This window comes from Hemiscyllium ocellatum, chromosome 28 (assembly GCF_020745735.1).
Source record: "Hemiscyllium ocellatum isolate sHemOce1 chromosome 28, sHemOce1.pat.X.cur, whole genome shotgun sequence".
NCBI lineage: Eukaryota > Metazoa > Chordata > Chondrichthyes > Orectolobiformes > Hemiscylliidae > Hemiscyllium > Hemiscyllium ocellatum.
The window spans coordinates 1,617,934-1,635,274 of record NC_083428.1 but is presented as its reverse complement, the minus strand read 5'-3'; the positions used below and the strand labels follow the sequence as shown (position 1 = coordinate 1,635,274).

The 17,341-nt window shown below is 44.3% G+C and overlaps 1 protein-coding gene across 3 annotated transcripts in view; it reads left to right on the top strand.

The window, feature by feature from the left end:
* The window catches only part of sin3b (SIN3 transcription regulator family member B), a 76,265-nt gene that overhangs the window by 17,220 nt on the left and 41,704 nt on the right, over nucleotides 1-17,341 (top strand). For all 3 annotated transcript variants that reach the window (XM_060846622.1, XM_060846623.1, XM_060846621.1), the window contains exons 5-9: nucleotides 1,101-1,421; nucleotides 2,326-2,478; nucleotides 12,249-12,377; nucleotides 13,241-13,330; nucleotides 17,148-17,266. In XM_060846622.1, coding sequence (XP_060702605.1) covers nucleotides 1,101-1,421; nucleotides 2,326-2,478; nucleotides 12,249-12,377; nucleotides 13,241-13,330; nucleotides 17,148-17,266 — 812 coding nt within the window. The remainder of the gene's footprint in view (nucleotides 1-1,100; nucleotides 1,422-2,325; nucleotides 2,479-12,248; nucleotides 12,378-13,240; nucleotides 13,331-17,147; nucleotides 17,267-17,341) is intronic.

Genomic DNA, 17,341 nt, shown 5'->3' with positions numbered 1-17,341 from the left:
CTGACCCTCCGACAGCGTGGCACTCCCTCAGCCCTGACCCTCCGACAGCGTGGCACTCCCTCGACACTGACCCTCCGACAGTGCGGCGCTCCCTCAGCCCTGACCCTCCGACAGCGCAGCACTCCCTCAGCCCTGACCCTCCGACAGCGTGGCACTCCCTCAACACTGACCCTCTGATAGCACGGCACTCCCTCAGCACTGACCCTCCGACAGTGCGGCGCTCCCTCAGCACTGACCCTCTGACAGTGTGGCACTCCCTCAGCCCTGACCCTCCGACAGCGCAGCACTCCCTCAGCCCTGACCCTCCGACAGCGTGGCACTCCCTCAACACTGACCCTCTGATAGCACGGCACTCCCTCAGCACTGACCCTCTGACAGTGTGGCACTCCCTCAGCACAGACCCTCCGACAGCGCAACGTTCCCTCAGCCCTGACCCTCCGACAGTGTGGCACTCCCTCAGCACTGACCCTCCGACAGCGTGGCACTCCCTCAGCACTGACCCTCTGACAGCACGGGGCTCCCTCAGCACTGACCCTCCGACAGCGTGGCACTCCCCCAGGACTGACCCTCCAACAGTGCAGCGCTCCCTCAGCCCTGACCCTCCGACAACACAGCACTCCCTCCGCACTGACCTTCCGACCATGCGGTGCTCCCTCTGCACTGACCCTCTGACAGTGCGGCGCTCCCTCTGCACTGACCCTCTGACAGTGCGGCGCTCCCTCAGCTCTGACCCTCTGACAGTGCGGCGCTCCCTCAGCACTGACCCTCTGACAGTGCGGCGCTCCCTCAGCACTGACCCTCTGACAGTGCGGTGCTCCCTCTGCACTGACCCTCTGACAGTGCGGCGCTCCCTCAGCACTGACCCTCTGACAGTGCGGCGCTCCCTCAGCACTGACCCTCTGACAGTGCGGCGCTCCCTCAGCACTGACCCTCTGACAGTGCGGCGCTCCCTCAGCACTGACCCTCTGACAGTGCGGCGCTCCCTCAGCCACTAGCCATCCATCACTTTTCCTCCTCAGTCCATAATGGTAAATACTCCTGGTGTTTGTCAGATGATTTAATGGCCCAGACTGAGTCTGCTTTCTCTGTCTCTTTGGCAGCTGCTAGCTGAAGCAGTCCATGACCACACATCTGCCACTCCTACCAGTCCCGCCGCCGCTGCCATCACTCCAGTGAGCCGATCCAGTCCTGCTCAATCTCAAACGCCCCTAATGGGCCACAAGGACGAGAGTGCGGAACGCCGGGTGATCCGGGAGGAACCGACTGCACGGGTCTTGGATCACCATGATGATCCATCCTCCAACGATCCACATCCTGTGGAGTTCGACAACGCAATCAGTTATGTGAATAAAATCAAAAACAGATACCTGGAACGTCCTGAGGTCTACAAATCCTTTCTGGAGATTCTGCATACCTATCAGGTAAAGATCAAAGAAAGTGGTTTCAGGTTTACGATTGTTACATCGCTGTAACAGTTTGTATTTCTAAAGTAGCTTTAAAATGCTGAGAAGAAAACTTCCTGTGGGTAATTATAATGCAAATCCAAACACTGATCCACATTCGGGTGACATTAGCACAAGTGTCCAAACACTTGCTCCAAGAGGTCAGTTTTAAAAGAGAGAGAGCGAAGATTGGAGAGGTTTATAGAGGGAACTAGAGGGCTTTGTACTTAAAAGGTAATGATGTAGTAATGTCACAGGAGTAGTAATCCAAAACCCAGGCTAATGTTCTGGGAATGCCGGTTTGATCCCCCCATGGAAGATGGTCACCTATGATAACCTGGAGAAGAGAGCTGGCCGAATTGTAACTAGTGTTAATTGTCGTACTAACCCATCTGGCAAATCTTAACCTGAGGAAATCTGCCATCCTGACCCTAGGACAGTGTGACGCTCCCTCAGCGCTGACCCTTGGACACAAATCTACCCTCCAGCTTACATGTGACTTCAGACTCTCAGCAATGTGAATTGATTCTTACCTGCTGGATGGGCAATAACTTCTGCTTGGCCAGCAACACCCCATCATGAGAACAAATGAAAAAGAAAGAGGCTAAAAGAGGTGTGTTTGAGATTGACAGGTTTCTAAGTACCAGTGACATAAAGGAATATGATGATAATGTGGAAAATGCATTGTAATGACTAATTGACCACCTTTATATTGAATCACAGGCTGAATGTTTTAATATTCATTTGACTGTGAGAAAGCGTAGATGGAGGAAGGAGTGAAATGTGTCACTCCAGGGTGAGAAATGATTCTTGTAACCTTAAAGGTTTTCTTTGCAGGGAGTGACCAATTCTTATGTCACCATGTATCTTCTGTCCTTGTTAGAAGGAGCAGCTGATAGTGAAAGATACCAAGGGAAAGTCTTACTGTGGCATGACCGAGGATGAAGTCTTTGCGAAAGTTGCCAACTTGTTCAGAGGACAGGAGGATCTGCTGACTGAGTTTGGCCAGTTTCTGCCAGATGCCAAGCGATCTCTGGTACGTGTGTTGAAATCCGTTGTCCTCATGTATCCATTTTTATTATATATGTCAGCAAACTGTGAATATTGTGCCATTTGGGATGGTGTGTTCCATTACTGATTGGTATGTTCAGTTTGCCCAGTGATAGTGGGGTTCATTGTGAAGTTTTTAATCAGTCACTTGGAATAGTTCAGGAGTCACTGAATAGTCAGAGTTAGAACTAAGAGGAGGATGAAACAAAGAATTGGCTTCAGAGAGCATAAGTATTTTTAGCAGACTCCAGGCAGTAAGTGTCAGGAGAAATCCTGGATACATTGGGAGCGTTCAAAATAAGTTTGAGCCAGTAATAGTTCAGTGCAATAACGATTGGAGTTGAAGAGAGCCCATGAGTACCATTTGCTTGTTACAGTTGAGGAAGGTTAGAGTTTGGAGAAACCCAAGGCTGTGTATCAGCTTGGTAAAGTTCTGTATGTAGGTTTGCTCACTGAGCTGGAAGGTTCATTTTCAGACATTTTGTCACCATACTAGGTAACGTCTTCAGTGAGTCTCTGGACGAAGCACTGCTGATGATTCCAGCTTTCTATTTATATGTTTTGAGTTTTTTTCAGTTGGTGATGTCATTTCCTATTCTTTTTCTCAGAAGGTGGTAAATCGTGTCCAAGTCAATGTGGTTGTTGATAGAGTTCCATTTGGAATGCCATGCTTCTAGGAATTCTCATGTGTGTCTCTGTTTGGCTTGTCCCAGTCAAAGTAGTGTCCTTCCTCATCTGTATGTAAGGATACTAGTGAGAGTGCATCATTCTTTTTGTGGCTAGTTGATATTCATGTATGATGTTTTGTAAAGTTAACTGTCCATGGACAAACTATAAACCTGAGGCTAAGTGCTGGAATATAGGTTCTAGAATCCCGGGGAGTGTCTCGGGAAAATAAATTACTGGGACCTGAACAGTCATTAAGTCCGTGACAGGAACTTTTGATGATATTTCAAAGCTAGATCTTTGAGAGAGAAGTATAAGAATCCCTTGAAAAGTTCTGATGAGATCGATGACACACAGTGTCACTAATACCTAGAGAGTTGCTAAGCAATCCATGGTACCTGTCTTAATTATATTTGTTAATTTGTGTGCTGTATGGTTTTTGACCAGAATTAGTTTGTTACCCATGTTTGTTTTGTGATAAGTTTGGATATTCAAATGCAGATTATATACATATGTTTCGTTAAAGCATTTGTCAACGATCTTTGTATGTTCTGTTGAGTAAGTTTTATTTGTTGTGAACAAGTAAGCTAATTGTTATTTATTAGATGCCTGGCTGACCAATTTCGGATACTGAACGGAACACAGTCTGGTACAAATAGAATTGGCAATATCATTTCCGTCTTTAAAGATTCAAACTTAGACATTTGGAGGAATTGAACTAGAGTAGGAATCAGATCCCCCCTCCTCACCTGGCTGTAATATACACAACAAGAAATTGATGATAGTGGATTAGATAGAAACGATGCAGTTGCCAACCCTTCAGGATTATTCTGGACTGAACAGAAATTGAACATTAAATGACATTTGGCAACCCTACCTAAATGGGAAGCAATGGCCTAATGGTGTAATTGGTGGACTGTTAATCCAGGGACCCAGGTAATGTTCGGGGAATCCAGGTTTGAACCCCTTCATAGCTGAAAGTTAAATTTGAATTTAATAAATATCTGGAATTAAGCATCTAATGATGACCATGAATCGATTGTCAGAAAAACTCATCTAGTACACTAATTTCCTTGAGGGAAGGAAAATGCCATCCTTAGCTGGTCTGGCCTGTATACGACTCCTGACCCACAGCAATGTGGTTGACTTTTAACTGCCCTCTGGGCAATTGGGGATGGGCAATAAATGCTGCCTTGGCCAGAGACACTGCCTTGGCCAGAGACACTGCCTTGGCCAGAGACGCTGCCTGCCAGTGAAAGGATTAAAAAAAAGTTTATCATACGGATGTGCAGCTCTTGTTTGAAATCCAACGCCTTTCCTCCTCACGCTGTCACTGTGATGCAGTGACCTAGCTGTCAGGATGATTTGCAGTTCAATACAGGTGAATTTTTTGATGAGACAGGACAGTTCCTGCATGTTGTCAGCCCCAGAGTTCATTTCTGTGGGTGACTATCCTATTGATTGAGATTTAAAACTGTTTAGGAAGTCAAAGGAAGTCAAAATGATTTTATGACAAGTCATGTCACACATGTCTCTGTCTCGCGTTCTCTCTCTCACTCTCTCCATCTGATGTGGAGGCGCTGGTGTTGGACTGTAGTGGACAAAGTCAGAAGTCTCACGTCACCAGGTTATAGTCCAACAGGTTTATTTGAAAACACAAGCTTTTGGTGTGACACCCCTTTGTCAGGTGCAGTGAGAGATCACTAATAGAGAAACGGAGGAAGTGAAGTCACATGGTGTGCAGGGTGTTCGAGCTGGGTGGATAAACAACTGGTTGAGCACAGGAGACAGGGGAGTAGTAGTTGAAGGGAGTTTCTCAAAATAGAGAAAGGTGACCAGTGGTGTTCCACAGGGGTCAGTGTTGGGGCCACTGTTATAGAGATGTACAGCATGGAAATAGACCCTTCGGTCCAACCCGTCCATGCCGACCAGATATCCCAACCCAATCTAGTCCTACCTGCCAGCACCCAGCCCATATCCCTCCAAACCCTTCCTATTCATATACCCATCCAAATGCCTCTTAAATGTCGCAATTGTACCAGCCTCCACCACTTGCTCTGGCTGCTCATTCCATACACGTACCACCCTCTGCATGAAAACGTTGCCCCTTAGGTCTCTTTTATATCTTTCCCTCCTCACCCTAAACCTCTGCCCTCTAGTTCTGGACTCCCCGAACCCAGGGAAAAGACTTTGTCTATTTACCCTATCCAGGCCCCTCATAATTTTGTAAACCTCCATAAGGTCACCCCTCAGCCTCCGACGCTCCAGGGAAAACAGCCCCAGCCTGTTCAGTCTCTCCCTGTAGCTCACATCCTCCAAACCTGGCAACATCCTAATAAATCTTTTCTGAACCCTTTCAAGTTTCACAACATCTTTCCGATAGGGAGGAGACCAAAATTGCACGCAATATTCCAACAGTGGCCTAACCAATGTCCTGTACAGCTGCAACATGACCTTCCAACTGCTGCACTCAATACTCTGACCAATAAAGGAAAGCATACCAAACGCCTTCCTCACTATCCTATCTACCTGCGACTCCACTTTCAAGGAGCTATGAACCTGCACTCCATTAAGTGTATAAGTACAGCTCAGATTTGCTTTCCCAAAATGCAGCACCTCACATTTATCTGAATTAAACTCCATCTGCCACTTCTCAGCCCATTGGCCCATCTGGTCTAGATCCCATTGTAATCTGAGGTAACCCTCTTCACTGTCCACTACACCTCCAATTTTGGTGTCATCTGCAAACTTACTAACTGTACCTTTTATGCTCGCATCCAAATCATTTATGTAAATGACAAAAAATAGAGGGCCCAGCACCGATCCTTGTGGCACTCCACTGGTCACAGGCCTCCAGTCTGAAAAACTACCCTCCACCACCACCCTCTGTCTTCTACCTTTGAGCCAGTTCTGTATCCAAATGGCTAGTTCTCCCTGTATTCCATGAGATCTAACCTTGCTAATCAGTTTCCTATGGGGAACCTTGTCGAACGCCTTACTGAAGTCCATATAGATCACATCTACTGTTCTGCCCTCATGAATCTTCTTTGTTACATCTTCAGTAAACTCCAATCAAGCTTGTGAGGCATGATTTCCCACGCACAAAGCCATGTTGACTATCCCGAATCAGTCCTTGCCTTTCCAAATACATGTACATCTTGTCCCTCAGGATTGCCTCCAACAACTTGTCCATCACTGAGGTCAGGCTCACTGGTCTATAGTTCCCTGGCTTGTCTTTACCGCCCTTCTTAAACAGTGGCACCACGTTTGCCAACCTCCAGTCTTCCAGCGTCTCACCTGTGACTATTGATGATACAAATATCTCAGTAAGAGGCCCAGCAATCACACTGTAGCTTCCCACAGAGTTCTCGGGTACACCTGATCAGGTCCTGGGGATTTATCCACCTTTAAATGTTTCAAGACATCCAGCACTTCCTCCTTCGTAATCTGGACATTTTTCAAGATGTCACCATTTATTTCCCTACAGTCTATATCTTCCATATCCTTTTCCGCAGTAAATACTGATGCAAAATATTCATTTAGTATCTCCCCCATGTTCTGTGGCTCCACACAAAGGCCACCTGCTGATCTTTGAGGGGCCCTATTCTCTCCCTAGTTAATCCTTAATACATTTGTAAAAACCCTTTGGATTCTCCTTAATTCTATTTGCCAAAGCTATCTCATCTCCCCGTTTTGCCCTCCTGATTTCCCTCTTAAGTATACTCCTACTTTCTTTATATTCTTCTAAGGATTCACTCGATCTATCCTGTCTGTACCTGACATATGCTTCCTTCTTTTTCTTAACCAAACCTTTAATTTCTTTAGTCATCCAGTATTCCCTATACCTACCAGTCTTCCCTTTCACCCTGACAAGAATATACTTTCTCTGGATTCTTGTTATCTAATTTCTGAAGGCTTCCCATTTTCCATCCGTCCCTTTACCTGTGAACATCTGCCTCCAATCAGCTTTTGAAAGTTCTTACCTAATACCGTCAAAATTGGCCTTTCTCCAATTTAGAACTTCAACTTTTAGATCTGGTCTATCCTTTTCCATCAATATTTTAAAACAAATAGAATTATGGTCGCTGGCCCCAAAGTGCTTCCCTACTGACAACTCAGTCACCTGCCCTGCCTTATTTCCCAAGAGTATGTCAAGTTTTGCATCTTCTCTAGTAGGTACATCCACATACTGAATCAGAAAATCGTATTGTACACACTTAAGAAATTCCTCTTCATCTAAACCTTTAACACTATAGCAGTCCCAGTCGATCCCTGACCATAACTACCCTATTATTCTTACAGATAGCTGAGATCTCCTTACAAGTTTGTTTCTCAATTTCCCTCTGACTATTGGGGGGTCTATAATATAATCCCAATAATGTGATCATCCCTTTCTTATTTCTCAGTTCCACCTAAATAACCTCCCTGGATGTATTACGGGAATATCCTCCCTCAGCACAGCTGTAATGCAACCTCTTATCAAAAATGCCACTCCCCCTCTTCTCTTGCCTCCCATTCTATCCTTCCTGTAGCATTTGTATCCTGGAACATTAAGCTGCCAGTCCTGCCCATCCCTGAGCCATGTTTCTGTAATTGCTATGATATCCCAGTCCCATTTCCTAACCATGCCCTGAGTTCATCTGCCTTCCCTGTTAGGCCCCTTGCATTGAAATAAATGCAGTTTAATTTATTAGTCCTACCTTGTCCCTGCCTGCCCTGACTGTTTGACTCACTTCTGTTCTCAACTGTACCCGTCTCAGACCGATCTCTTTCCTCACTATCTCCCTGGGTCCCCCACCCCCCCCACCTTACTAGTTTAGATCCTCCCAAGCAGTTCTAGCAAATTTCCCTGCCAGTACATTAGTCCCCTTCCAATTTAGGTGCAATCCATCCTTCTTGTACAGGTCACTTCTACCCCAAAAGAGATTCCAATGATCCAAAAATGTGAATCCTTCTCCCATACACCAGCTCCTCAGCCATGCATTCATCTGCTCTACCTCTTATACCTGCCCTCACTGGCTCGTAGCACTGGGAGTAATCCAGATATTACTACCCTTGAGGACCTCCTTTTTAAATTTCTGCCTAACTCTCTGTAATCTCCCTTCAGAATCTCAACCTTTTCCCTTCCAATGTGGACAATGACCTCCCGCTGGCCCCTCTCCCCGTGAGAACATTCTGCACCCTCTCTGAGACATCCTTGATCCTGGCACCTGGGAAACAACACACCATTCTGCTTTTTCTCTGCTGGCCACAGAAACATCTGTCTGTACCTTGGACTACAGAATCCTCTAACACAGTTGATCTCTTGGAAGCCGACGTACCCCTCATTGCATTACAGCCAGTCTCAATACCAGAAACTTGGCTGTTTGTGCTACGTTCCCCTGAGAATCCATCACCCCCTGCATTTTCCAAAACAGCATACCTGTTTGAAATGGGTATATCCACAAAAGACTCCTGCACTAGCTGCCTACCTCTCTTACCTTTCCTGGAGTTAACCCATCTATGTGACTGTATCTGAGACTTTCCCCTCTTCCTATAACTGCCATCCGTCACATACTGTTGCTGCTGTAAATGCCTCATCGCTTCTATCTGTCTCTCCAACCGATCCACTCAATCTGATAAGATTCGCATCCAACAGCATTTAGGGCAGATATAATCCGCAGTAACCCTTAAACTCTCTTTATACTCCCACATCTGACAAGAAGTGCATATCACTTCACAATCTACAGCCCCAGAAAATAACGTCGTCTTATTCTTCTACAAACACTGCCCCAGGTTAAATTAATAGCTATGGCTTATATTTTAAGTTTAATCAAGAGAGACTTATCTCCAAAAACATATAATCAAGAAAGAATCCACTACACTCACTACTGCAGCCTCTCTCTTGGACAGACTTAAAACAACAAGTAACTTATCTGATTCTGAGCTGTGAACTTTGCCCAACAGTTCCTCCAAGACCAGTTGTAAATTTCACTGTTTGTTAATTTTCCCAGATGCACTCCGATGTCCAGCGATACACGAATTCAAACAGCAAAGGCGGGAACTGTGCAGGTTCTCTCTCTCTCTCTCTCCTGCACTGACCTCACCATGTGCTTCCTTTGTCTGCTCTTCTCCCTTTTAAACTGCTGTTGTTTTGACTTTTTTCCCAAAGTTCCAAAACAATGCAACAGCATATAAAACAGGAATTGCTGCTCCTGGAATTCGAGGAAATCCCCTCCAACGCCTAAAATACCTCAATAAAGGAGCAGCCCTTACATCCAGAACTTTTTCCCGACCTCTGTCTTGGATTACCCAGAATCCACTGTTGTTTGTGATATACATAAATAATCTAGAAGCGGGCACTGTTGGTATGATCAACAAGTTTGTAGACGACACGAAGATTGTTGGAGTAGCAGAAAGCATAGGAGACTGTCAAAGAATACAGGAGGATATAGATAGACTGGAGAGTTGAGCAGAGAAGTGGCAGATGGAGCTTAATCCTGGCAAATGTGAGGTGATGCATTTTGGGAAGTCTAATTCTAGAGCAAATTATACAGTAAGTTGATGAGCAGAGAGATCTGGGAGTGCAGGTCCATTGTTCCCTGAAGGTTGCTGCACACGTGGATAGAGTGGTCAAGAAGGCTTAAGGTATGCTTGACTTCATTGGACAGGGTATTGAGTATAAGAGCTGGCAGGTCATGTTAAAATTGTATGTGATGTTGGTTCGGCCGCATTTAGAATACTGTGTACAGTTCTGGTTGCCACATTACCAAAAGGATGTGGGCGTTTTGGAGAGAGTGCAGAGAAGGTTTACGAGGATGTTGCCTGGTATGGAAGGTGCTAGCTATGAAGAAAGGTTGAGTAGGTTAGGTTTATTTTCATTAGAAAAAAGGAGATTGAGGAGGGACCTGATTGAGGTTTACAAAATCGTGAAGGGTATAGACAGGGGGGATAGAGACAAACTTTTTCCCAGGGTGAGAGATTGAATAACGAGGGGTCACGCTTTCAAGGTGAGAGGTGAAAAGTTTAAGGGGGATACACGCGACAAATACTTCACACAGAGGGTGGTGGGTGCCTGAAACACGTTGCCAGCAGAGGTGGTAGAGGCAGGCATGGTAGATTCATTTAAGATGCATCTGGATAGATGCTTGAGTAGATGGGGAGCAGAGGGATACAGATGCTTAGAAATTGGGTGACAGGTTTAGACAGTAGATTTGGATTGGCTCAGGCTTGGAGGGCCAGAGGGCCTGTTCCTGGCTGCAAATTTTCTTTGCTCTTTGTGTTTGTTTATCAGTGCACATAGAGTTTATAAGCAGAAAGATCAAAAGATCTTACAACTGACATGAATAGAGTATCAGATAATACGTCTCTGTAGGTGACCTAGAGTGTTAGATAGTGTGTAAAGTGTTGATGGAGTCAATGTCAGTACTGTGCTGTCATGACAATCAGGCACAGCAATAGGAATGTACAAAATGTGACAGCTCAGGTCAAACACTGAATTGTACGTGTGAGGTTTTGTTCAGAATCTCCATTAGAGTTTCTCTCTCTCTCTCTGAAGGTTGACAGCTGAAAAGCCACTCCAGATCTTTGAGTCCAATGTCTATAGTAAACTGAGGAGTGCTGCATGATTGCTAGTGCCATCTGTTAGAGAAATAATTCAACTATTGAGTTATTCTCAAGAATAAAGGTTTGCGATGCAATTGGATCAGTGATCCAGGTTTAGAAGCACAAGTTCAAGGACTACCACTACAGCATTAGAATTTAAATTCAATTCATAAGATAAATCCAACATAAAAACCATTGCCATTAACAGTGATCAGATTATCATTTATTACAACTAATAACGTTCTCCAACTTGTTCCAGTTCCAGCTGGTATTCCCCAAATTGTTAAGCTTCCTGTTGAGGACAGATCTCCTGGCACCCCATAGTTATTCATGTACTCCTCAGTTCATCAAAAAAAATTCATTTAGAAAGAATCCCATCCCTTTCTCCCAGAACAAGTGAACTTGTGTTTTAAAAGGAGCAAATGGAACAAGTCCTTCTTGAATTAACAAAATATTATTAATTGTTAATGGTAATTATAAGGAACATAAACTTGAAAAATAGTGATGTAACACACAGTAGAAATGAGAGGTTAGTACAAAAAGATAAAAGTTTTAAAAAGGCATGTTAGTCTCGAAATAGTTTGAGGAGCAGGTATGAAAATGTCTTGCCTTTACTCTCTTGTACTGGTGTTGACCATTTGATTGAAATTTGTGGTTTTCTAGGTTGATTGAAATGCCTATCTCCTCATTCCTCTTCAACTGGTTGAATGAGTCTTCTCCTTTTGATGATCTGCAGCATGTGGTTGTTTAAATTGTTATTGTCAAAGCTGTGACCCTCACAGCACTCTAGTCTACACACGAGGACATGTAGCCAATAACACGGACAGATTAATGTTACAGTAACTGTTTAATCCTGTTGTTTTTTTATATTCTTGGAGGATAAAACTGACAAAAACAACAGACACATTTGCCAGGGGTAGCTTGCTGCTGTAACGTTTGGGGGGGTGGAGAGGGGAGGGGAGGGAGGAGTACTCACTTTGTTAACTCTCTCTTTGTGTCAAGTCTCTCCCTGTTTTAAGTTACTGTAGCACTGCCTTTATTATAAAAATATACTTGGATTAAATGTTGAATAAAAAGACAGTAAATACGTTGGAGTTCTGTTCTGTCATTATATCGTCGTAAAAAGTTGATCTGGTTTATAGTGCCCTTTAGGGAAGGAACTCTGCTGTCCAAAGCCAGTCAGACCTTTACTTCAGACCCAGATGATGTGATTGGACCGTACAGCCTTCTGAAATGATTGAGCCAGGGCACGCAGTTATATTTAAGAATGCGGCTCCCCACCACTGTCTCAAGGGCACATAGTGATTGGTAGTAAATTCTGGCCTTGCCAGCGATGCCCACTTGTGGATGAATGAAGACTGTCAGGCTGTGAGAAACGGCATCAAAGGCGTTATCTTCATAGGGCAGGGGATAATAGTTTGTTATACATCTAGTCTGTATTGCAGGGTCAGCAGTCTATATCTATTACTGAGGTACTGAAGTCCAAGTTTCCCTTTTGATTTCTAGTTCACTGGAAACGCTGCATCTGAGAAGGATGAGTGTAAAATGGTCGATGATGATGATGGATCAAAACACTCTCAAAGCAAGAAACGCTTGAGACCAGCCCTTCTGCCCCAGGTGCCCCCTCCGCTCAAGGTAAACACACTCTCTCTAACTATTACACGTGTTGGGAAGATACTTTCATCAGTTGTCACAGAAACACAGGCTGTTTGTCTTCGAAATGCTGCAGTTAGAAATCCAGGACTGATTTGTGATTTGTTTATTTTGTGCTCCTCAAGATGAGGGATTGAGGTACAGAGGCTCAGATACAGAGTAAAGCTTTCATTACACTGTTCCACCCTCTCATCAAACAGTCCCAGAACAGAGACAACATGGGGTTTAGATACAATGTAAAGCTCTCCCTATACTGTCCCCATCAACTATTCCCAGGACAGGGACAGCACAGCATTAAGTACAGTTTTGTTTGATCCAGGATAAATGTGTCCAGGTTGTTTGGGATACTTTGCTGTAGCGACGATTTTACTTCAGGTTTGCTACCAACTAATTGCAGTGAATTGTTGTGATGACTTTATTTTGTTTACTCCACATCAGCATGAGGTATTCCCAGGGTTAGGTGTTACCTCTATATATTCAGCCCACAGAAGTAACAACAATGACTGCAGATGCTGGAATCCAGATTCTGGATCAGTGGTGCTGGAAGAGCACAGCAGTTCAGGCAGCATCCAAAGTGCAGCGAAATCGATGTTTCAGGCAAAAGAAGGGCTTTTGCCCGAAATGTTGATTTTGCTGCACTTTGGATGCTGCCTGAACTGCTGTGCTCTTCCAGCACCACTGATCCATATTCAGTCCACAACTCAGTTTCAGTTCTGGATTCCTCTCCATTTGCTCAGGCTGAGAGTGTGTTTCAACAATAATTGCTCACGTGTTGCAGCATTTACTGAGTGCTCTGTTTATTTTTCAATTACATCTCTGTCTTTCTTGAAACAAATGTTTTTCAGAAAAAGCTCAAGTTGTCAAGCGTGAAGGACCGGTCCCTAGCCTCTGCAGGCAAGCATGGCACCCTGCGAGAGTTCAGCTTCTTTGACAGAGTGAGTTCGCTGATTACACTGGAGCATTGGTTTCTTCATCCTCAAGTGATTTTCTACATCTAGACAATATTAAAATGGCAGCAAGAAACAGTGAGACTAGGGGATATATATGTACACAAACTTTTGAAACAGACAGGGGGTGTTGAGAAGTTTAAAGTAAGACTACCTTCATTGTCGAACTGACTTCAGAGGCACAGAAGCCATCCTGTACGCAAGTAGCTCGTTGCTTGGGCCCCAATCAGAATGGCGTATCCAGGTATAGGATCACACATTGGAAGGATCCATGGCCTTGGAAAGGATGGGATCCGTTTGAGAAGGCAGGGTAAGAGCTGATGTAATGGAAGGAAGAGGGTGATGTAGTAATAAGGTCACAGGAGCAGTAATTCAGTGCCCCAGCTTAATGTTCTGAGAACATTGGTTTAAATCCCACTGTGGCAGATAGTGAATTTTTAATTCAGTTAGACATTTTACAGTTTTAAAAAGGTAGTAATTGATAATTGTAGCAAAAGTAATCTGTTCTAAGGTCCTTCTCAGTAAATAAGTTAGCTGTGGTTACCTGATCTGGGCTCCATGAACCCACAGCAATGGGGTTGACTCTTGTGTACCCTTTGAAATGGCCTCACAAGCCGCTCAGTGGTGTGGTCTGCTGCAAACTTGAAACAGAAATGAAACCGGCCTATTGTCATTGGCTGAGGCTCCCAGAAATGACCATGACAAAGCAGCCCTGTCGCCTTGCACACTCTTTACTAACATCTGGGGGCTAGTGTTAAAACTGAAAGATCTGTGTCTCAGACTAATCCACCAACAGCCTGATATAGTCACACTTACTGAATCATGCTCTATAGACTACATCCCAGATGACATCACCATCATCCCCAGTCCCACCAGAAGGAAAGGCCTAGAAGAGGTGTCAATACAATGCTAAATAGTCAGGAAGGAGTTGCCCTAACTGTGGACCCATAAAGTCTCATGGAATCATGTTCAACACGGACAACGAATGCTCCTCCTGATTGCTACAGGTTGAGGCATCAGTAGTCATCCAAGTTGATTGGGAGTGGATGTTTACAGATAAAAGGATGGCTGGAAAATAAGTAGCCTTCAAAACTGAGATAAAGAGAGTTCAGATACACACTATGTTCCTGTTTGGGTGGAAGGAATGTAGGTGTAGGACCAGAGAAATTGAGGGTTTGGTCAAGAATAAGAAGTAAGAATATGTCAGGTACAAACATTAAAAATTGAGTGATTCCTTGGAAGAGTATAAAGACAGTAGGAGTATATTTAAGAGGGAAATCTGGAGGACAAGAGGGGGATATGATACCGCTTTGGCAAATAGGGTGAAGGAAAACCTAAAGGGGTTTTATAAATACATTGAGGACAAAAGAGTAACTAAGGAGAGAATAGGGCCACTCAAAGATCAGCAAGGCAGCCGATGTATCAATGTTTGCTGTGAAGGTGGACATAGAAGATATAGAATGTGGGGGAATAGATGGTGACATCTTGAAAAATGTCCATATTACAGAGAAGGAAGTGCTGGATGTCTTAAAACATATAAAGGTAGAAAAATCCCCAGGATCTGATCAGGTGTACCCTAGAACCCGGTAGGAAACTAGGGAAGTGATTGCTGGATTCCTTGTTGAGATATTTGTATCATTGATAGTCACAGGTGAGGTGCCGGAAGACTGGGGGTTGGCTAACATGGTGCCAATATTTAAGAAAGGTGGTATGGAAAAGCCAAAGAACCATAGACCGGTGAGCCTGACACCAGGGTGGGCAAATTGTTGGAGGGAATCCTGAGGGGCAGGATTACATGTGTTTGGAAAGGCAAGGACTCATTAGGGATAGTCAGCATGGCTTTGTGTGTGGGAAATCGTGTCTCACTAACTTCACTGAATTTTTTGACAAAGTAACAAAAAGGATTGATGAGGGCAGAGCAGTAGATGTGATCTATATGGACTCCAGTAAGGCATTTGACAAGATTCCCCACGGGAGACTGATTAGCAAGGTTAGATCTCATGGAAGCTGAAAATGTGTTGCTGGTTAAAGCACAGCAGTATAGGCAGCATCCAAGGATCTCATGGAATACAGGGAGAACTAGCCATTTGGATACAGAACTGGCTCGAAGGTAGAAGACAGAGGGTGGTGGTGGTGGAGGGTTGCCTTTCAGACTGGAGGCTTGTGATCAGTGGTGTGCCACAAGGATCAGTGCTGGGTACACTGCTTTTCGTCATTTATATAAATGATTTGAATGTAAACGTAGAAGGTATAGTTCATAAGTTTGCAGATGACACCAAAATTAGAGATGTAGTGGACAATGAATAAGGTTACCTCAGAGTACAACAGGATCTAGATCAGATGTGCCAATGGGCCGTGGAGTGGCAGATGGAGTTTAATTTAGATAAATGTGAGGACCTGCATTTTGGAAAAGCAAATCAGAGCAGGACTTAGACACTTAATGGGAAGGTCCTATGGAGTGTTGCTGAACAAAGAGATCTTGGAGTGCAGGTTCATAGTTCCTTGAAAGTGGAGTCGCAGGTCAATAAGATAGTGAAGAAGGCGTTTGGTATGCTTTCCTTTATTGGTCAGAGTATTGAGTACAGGAGTTGGGAGGTCATGTTGTGGCTATACAGGACATTGGTTAGGCCACTGTTGGAATATTGCATGCAGTTCTGGTCGTCTTCCTATCGGAAAGATGTTGTGAAACATGAAAGGGTTCAGAAAAAATTTACAAGGATGTTTTCAGGGTTGGAGGATTTGAGCTGTAGGGAGAGGTTGAAAAGGCTGGGACTGTTTTCACTGGAGCATCGGGGGCTGAGGAGTGACCTTATAGAGGTTTACAAAATCATGAAGTGCATGTATAGGATAAATAGACAATGTCTCTTCTCTGCAGTGGGGGAGTCCAGAACTAGAAGATATAGGTTTAGGGTGAGAGGGGAATGATATAAAAAGGACCAAAGAGGCAACATTTTCATGCAGACGGTTGTATGTGTGGAATGAGCTGCCAGGCATCTGGGTGGATATATGAATAGGAAGGGTTTAGAGGGATATGGGCCAAATGTTGGCAAATGGGATTGGATTAATTTAAAATATCTGATGGGCATGGGCAAGTTAGACCAATGGTTCAGTTTTCGTTTTGTATATCTCTTATGACTCGATGCACATCATTTGGGAAAAACAGTGAGTGACAACAGGAGGGTTGGTCCCAAATTTGAGATAATCAACGAAAGAAACAGTGGGGGGATAGAGAGAATTTTCTTTCCGAACTGAGTTGTGAGCCACAGTGTGCTACCTGAAAGGGCTGTGTAAATGCTAACTTTCAAAAGGCAATCTAACAGTTATTTGAAGAGAAGGAAGAATTGACTGGGTCATGGGAGGAGGGCAGTGAGGCAGTAGGCTCAACTGGAAATCTCTTCAAAAACACAGCACCGACTGAATGGGCTGAATGGCCCCTCTCTGTTTTATGATGTTTATAATTACTATCTGCAGGTTTGTTACTGGTGGGGCATGATGCCTGTCACGTGCTGCTGATCAGGGAAACCCTCGACAACAGAATGCTTTGAGCTGATTACAGAACAACCTCGGTTATCTGAACATCAATTATCTGAATTTCGAATTATCCAAACAAGATCTCAAGGTCCCATAGAAATGTTATCTGAGCAATCAATTATCCAGTCAAAATACTCCCCACCCGTCTTGTTTGGATAATCGAGGTTGTTCTGTACTGAGGGATTGTACTGTGGGGTTGTTTTAGCTGAAGACAGTGGTGTCTTTTGGAGAACTGAACTCTGTGATGACTCTGCTGCTTTATTTCTTCTCTCAGGTCCGTAGGATTCTGAAAAGCCAAGAAGTTTATGAGAATTTCTTGCGTTGCATTGCCCTGTTCAACCAGGAGGTGGTATCAGGTTCTGAGCTCCTTCAGTTGGTCACTCCTTTCCTGGGGTAAGTCAGTTCAACTGATTCACCTACTGAGAAAGATAACTGCAAGGGTGTGAAATAAAATCTGGCAAATGGAGT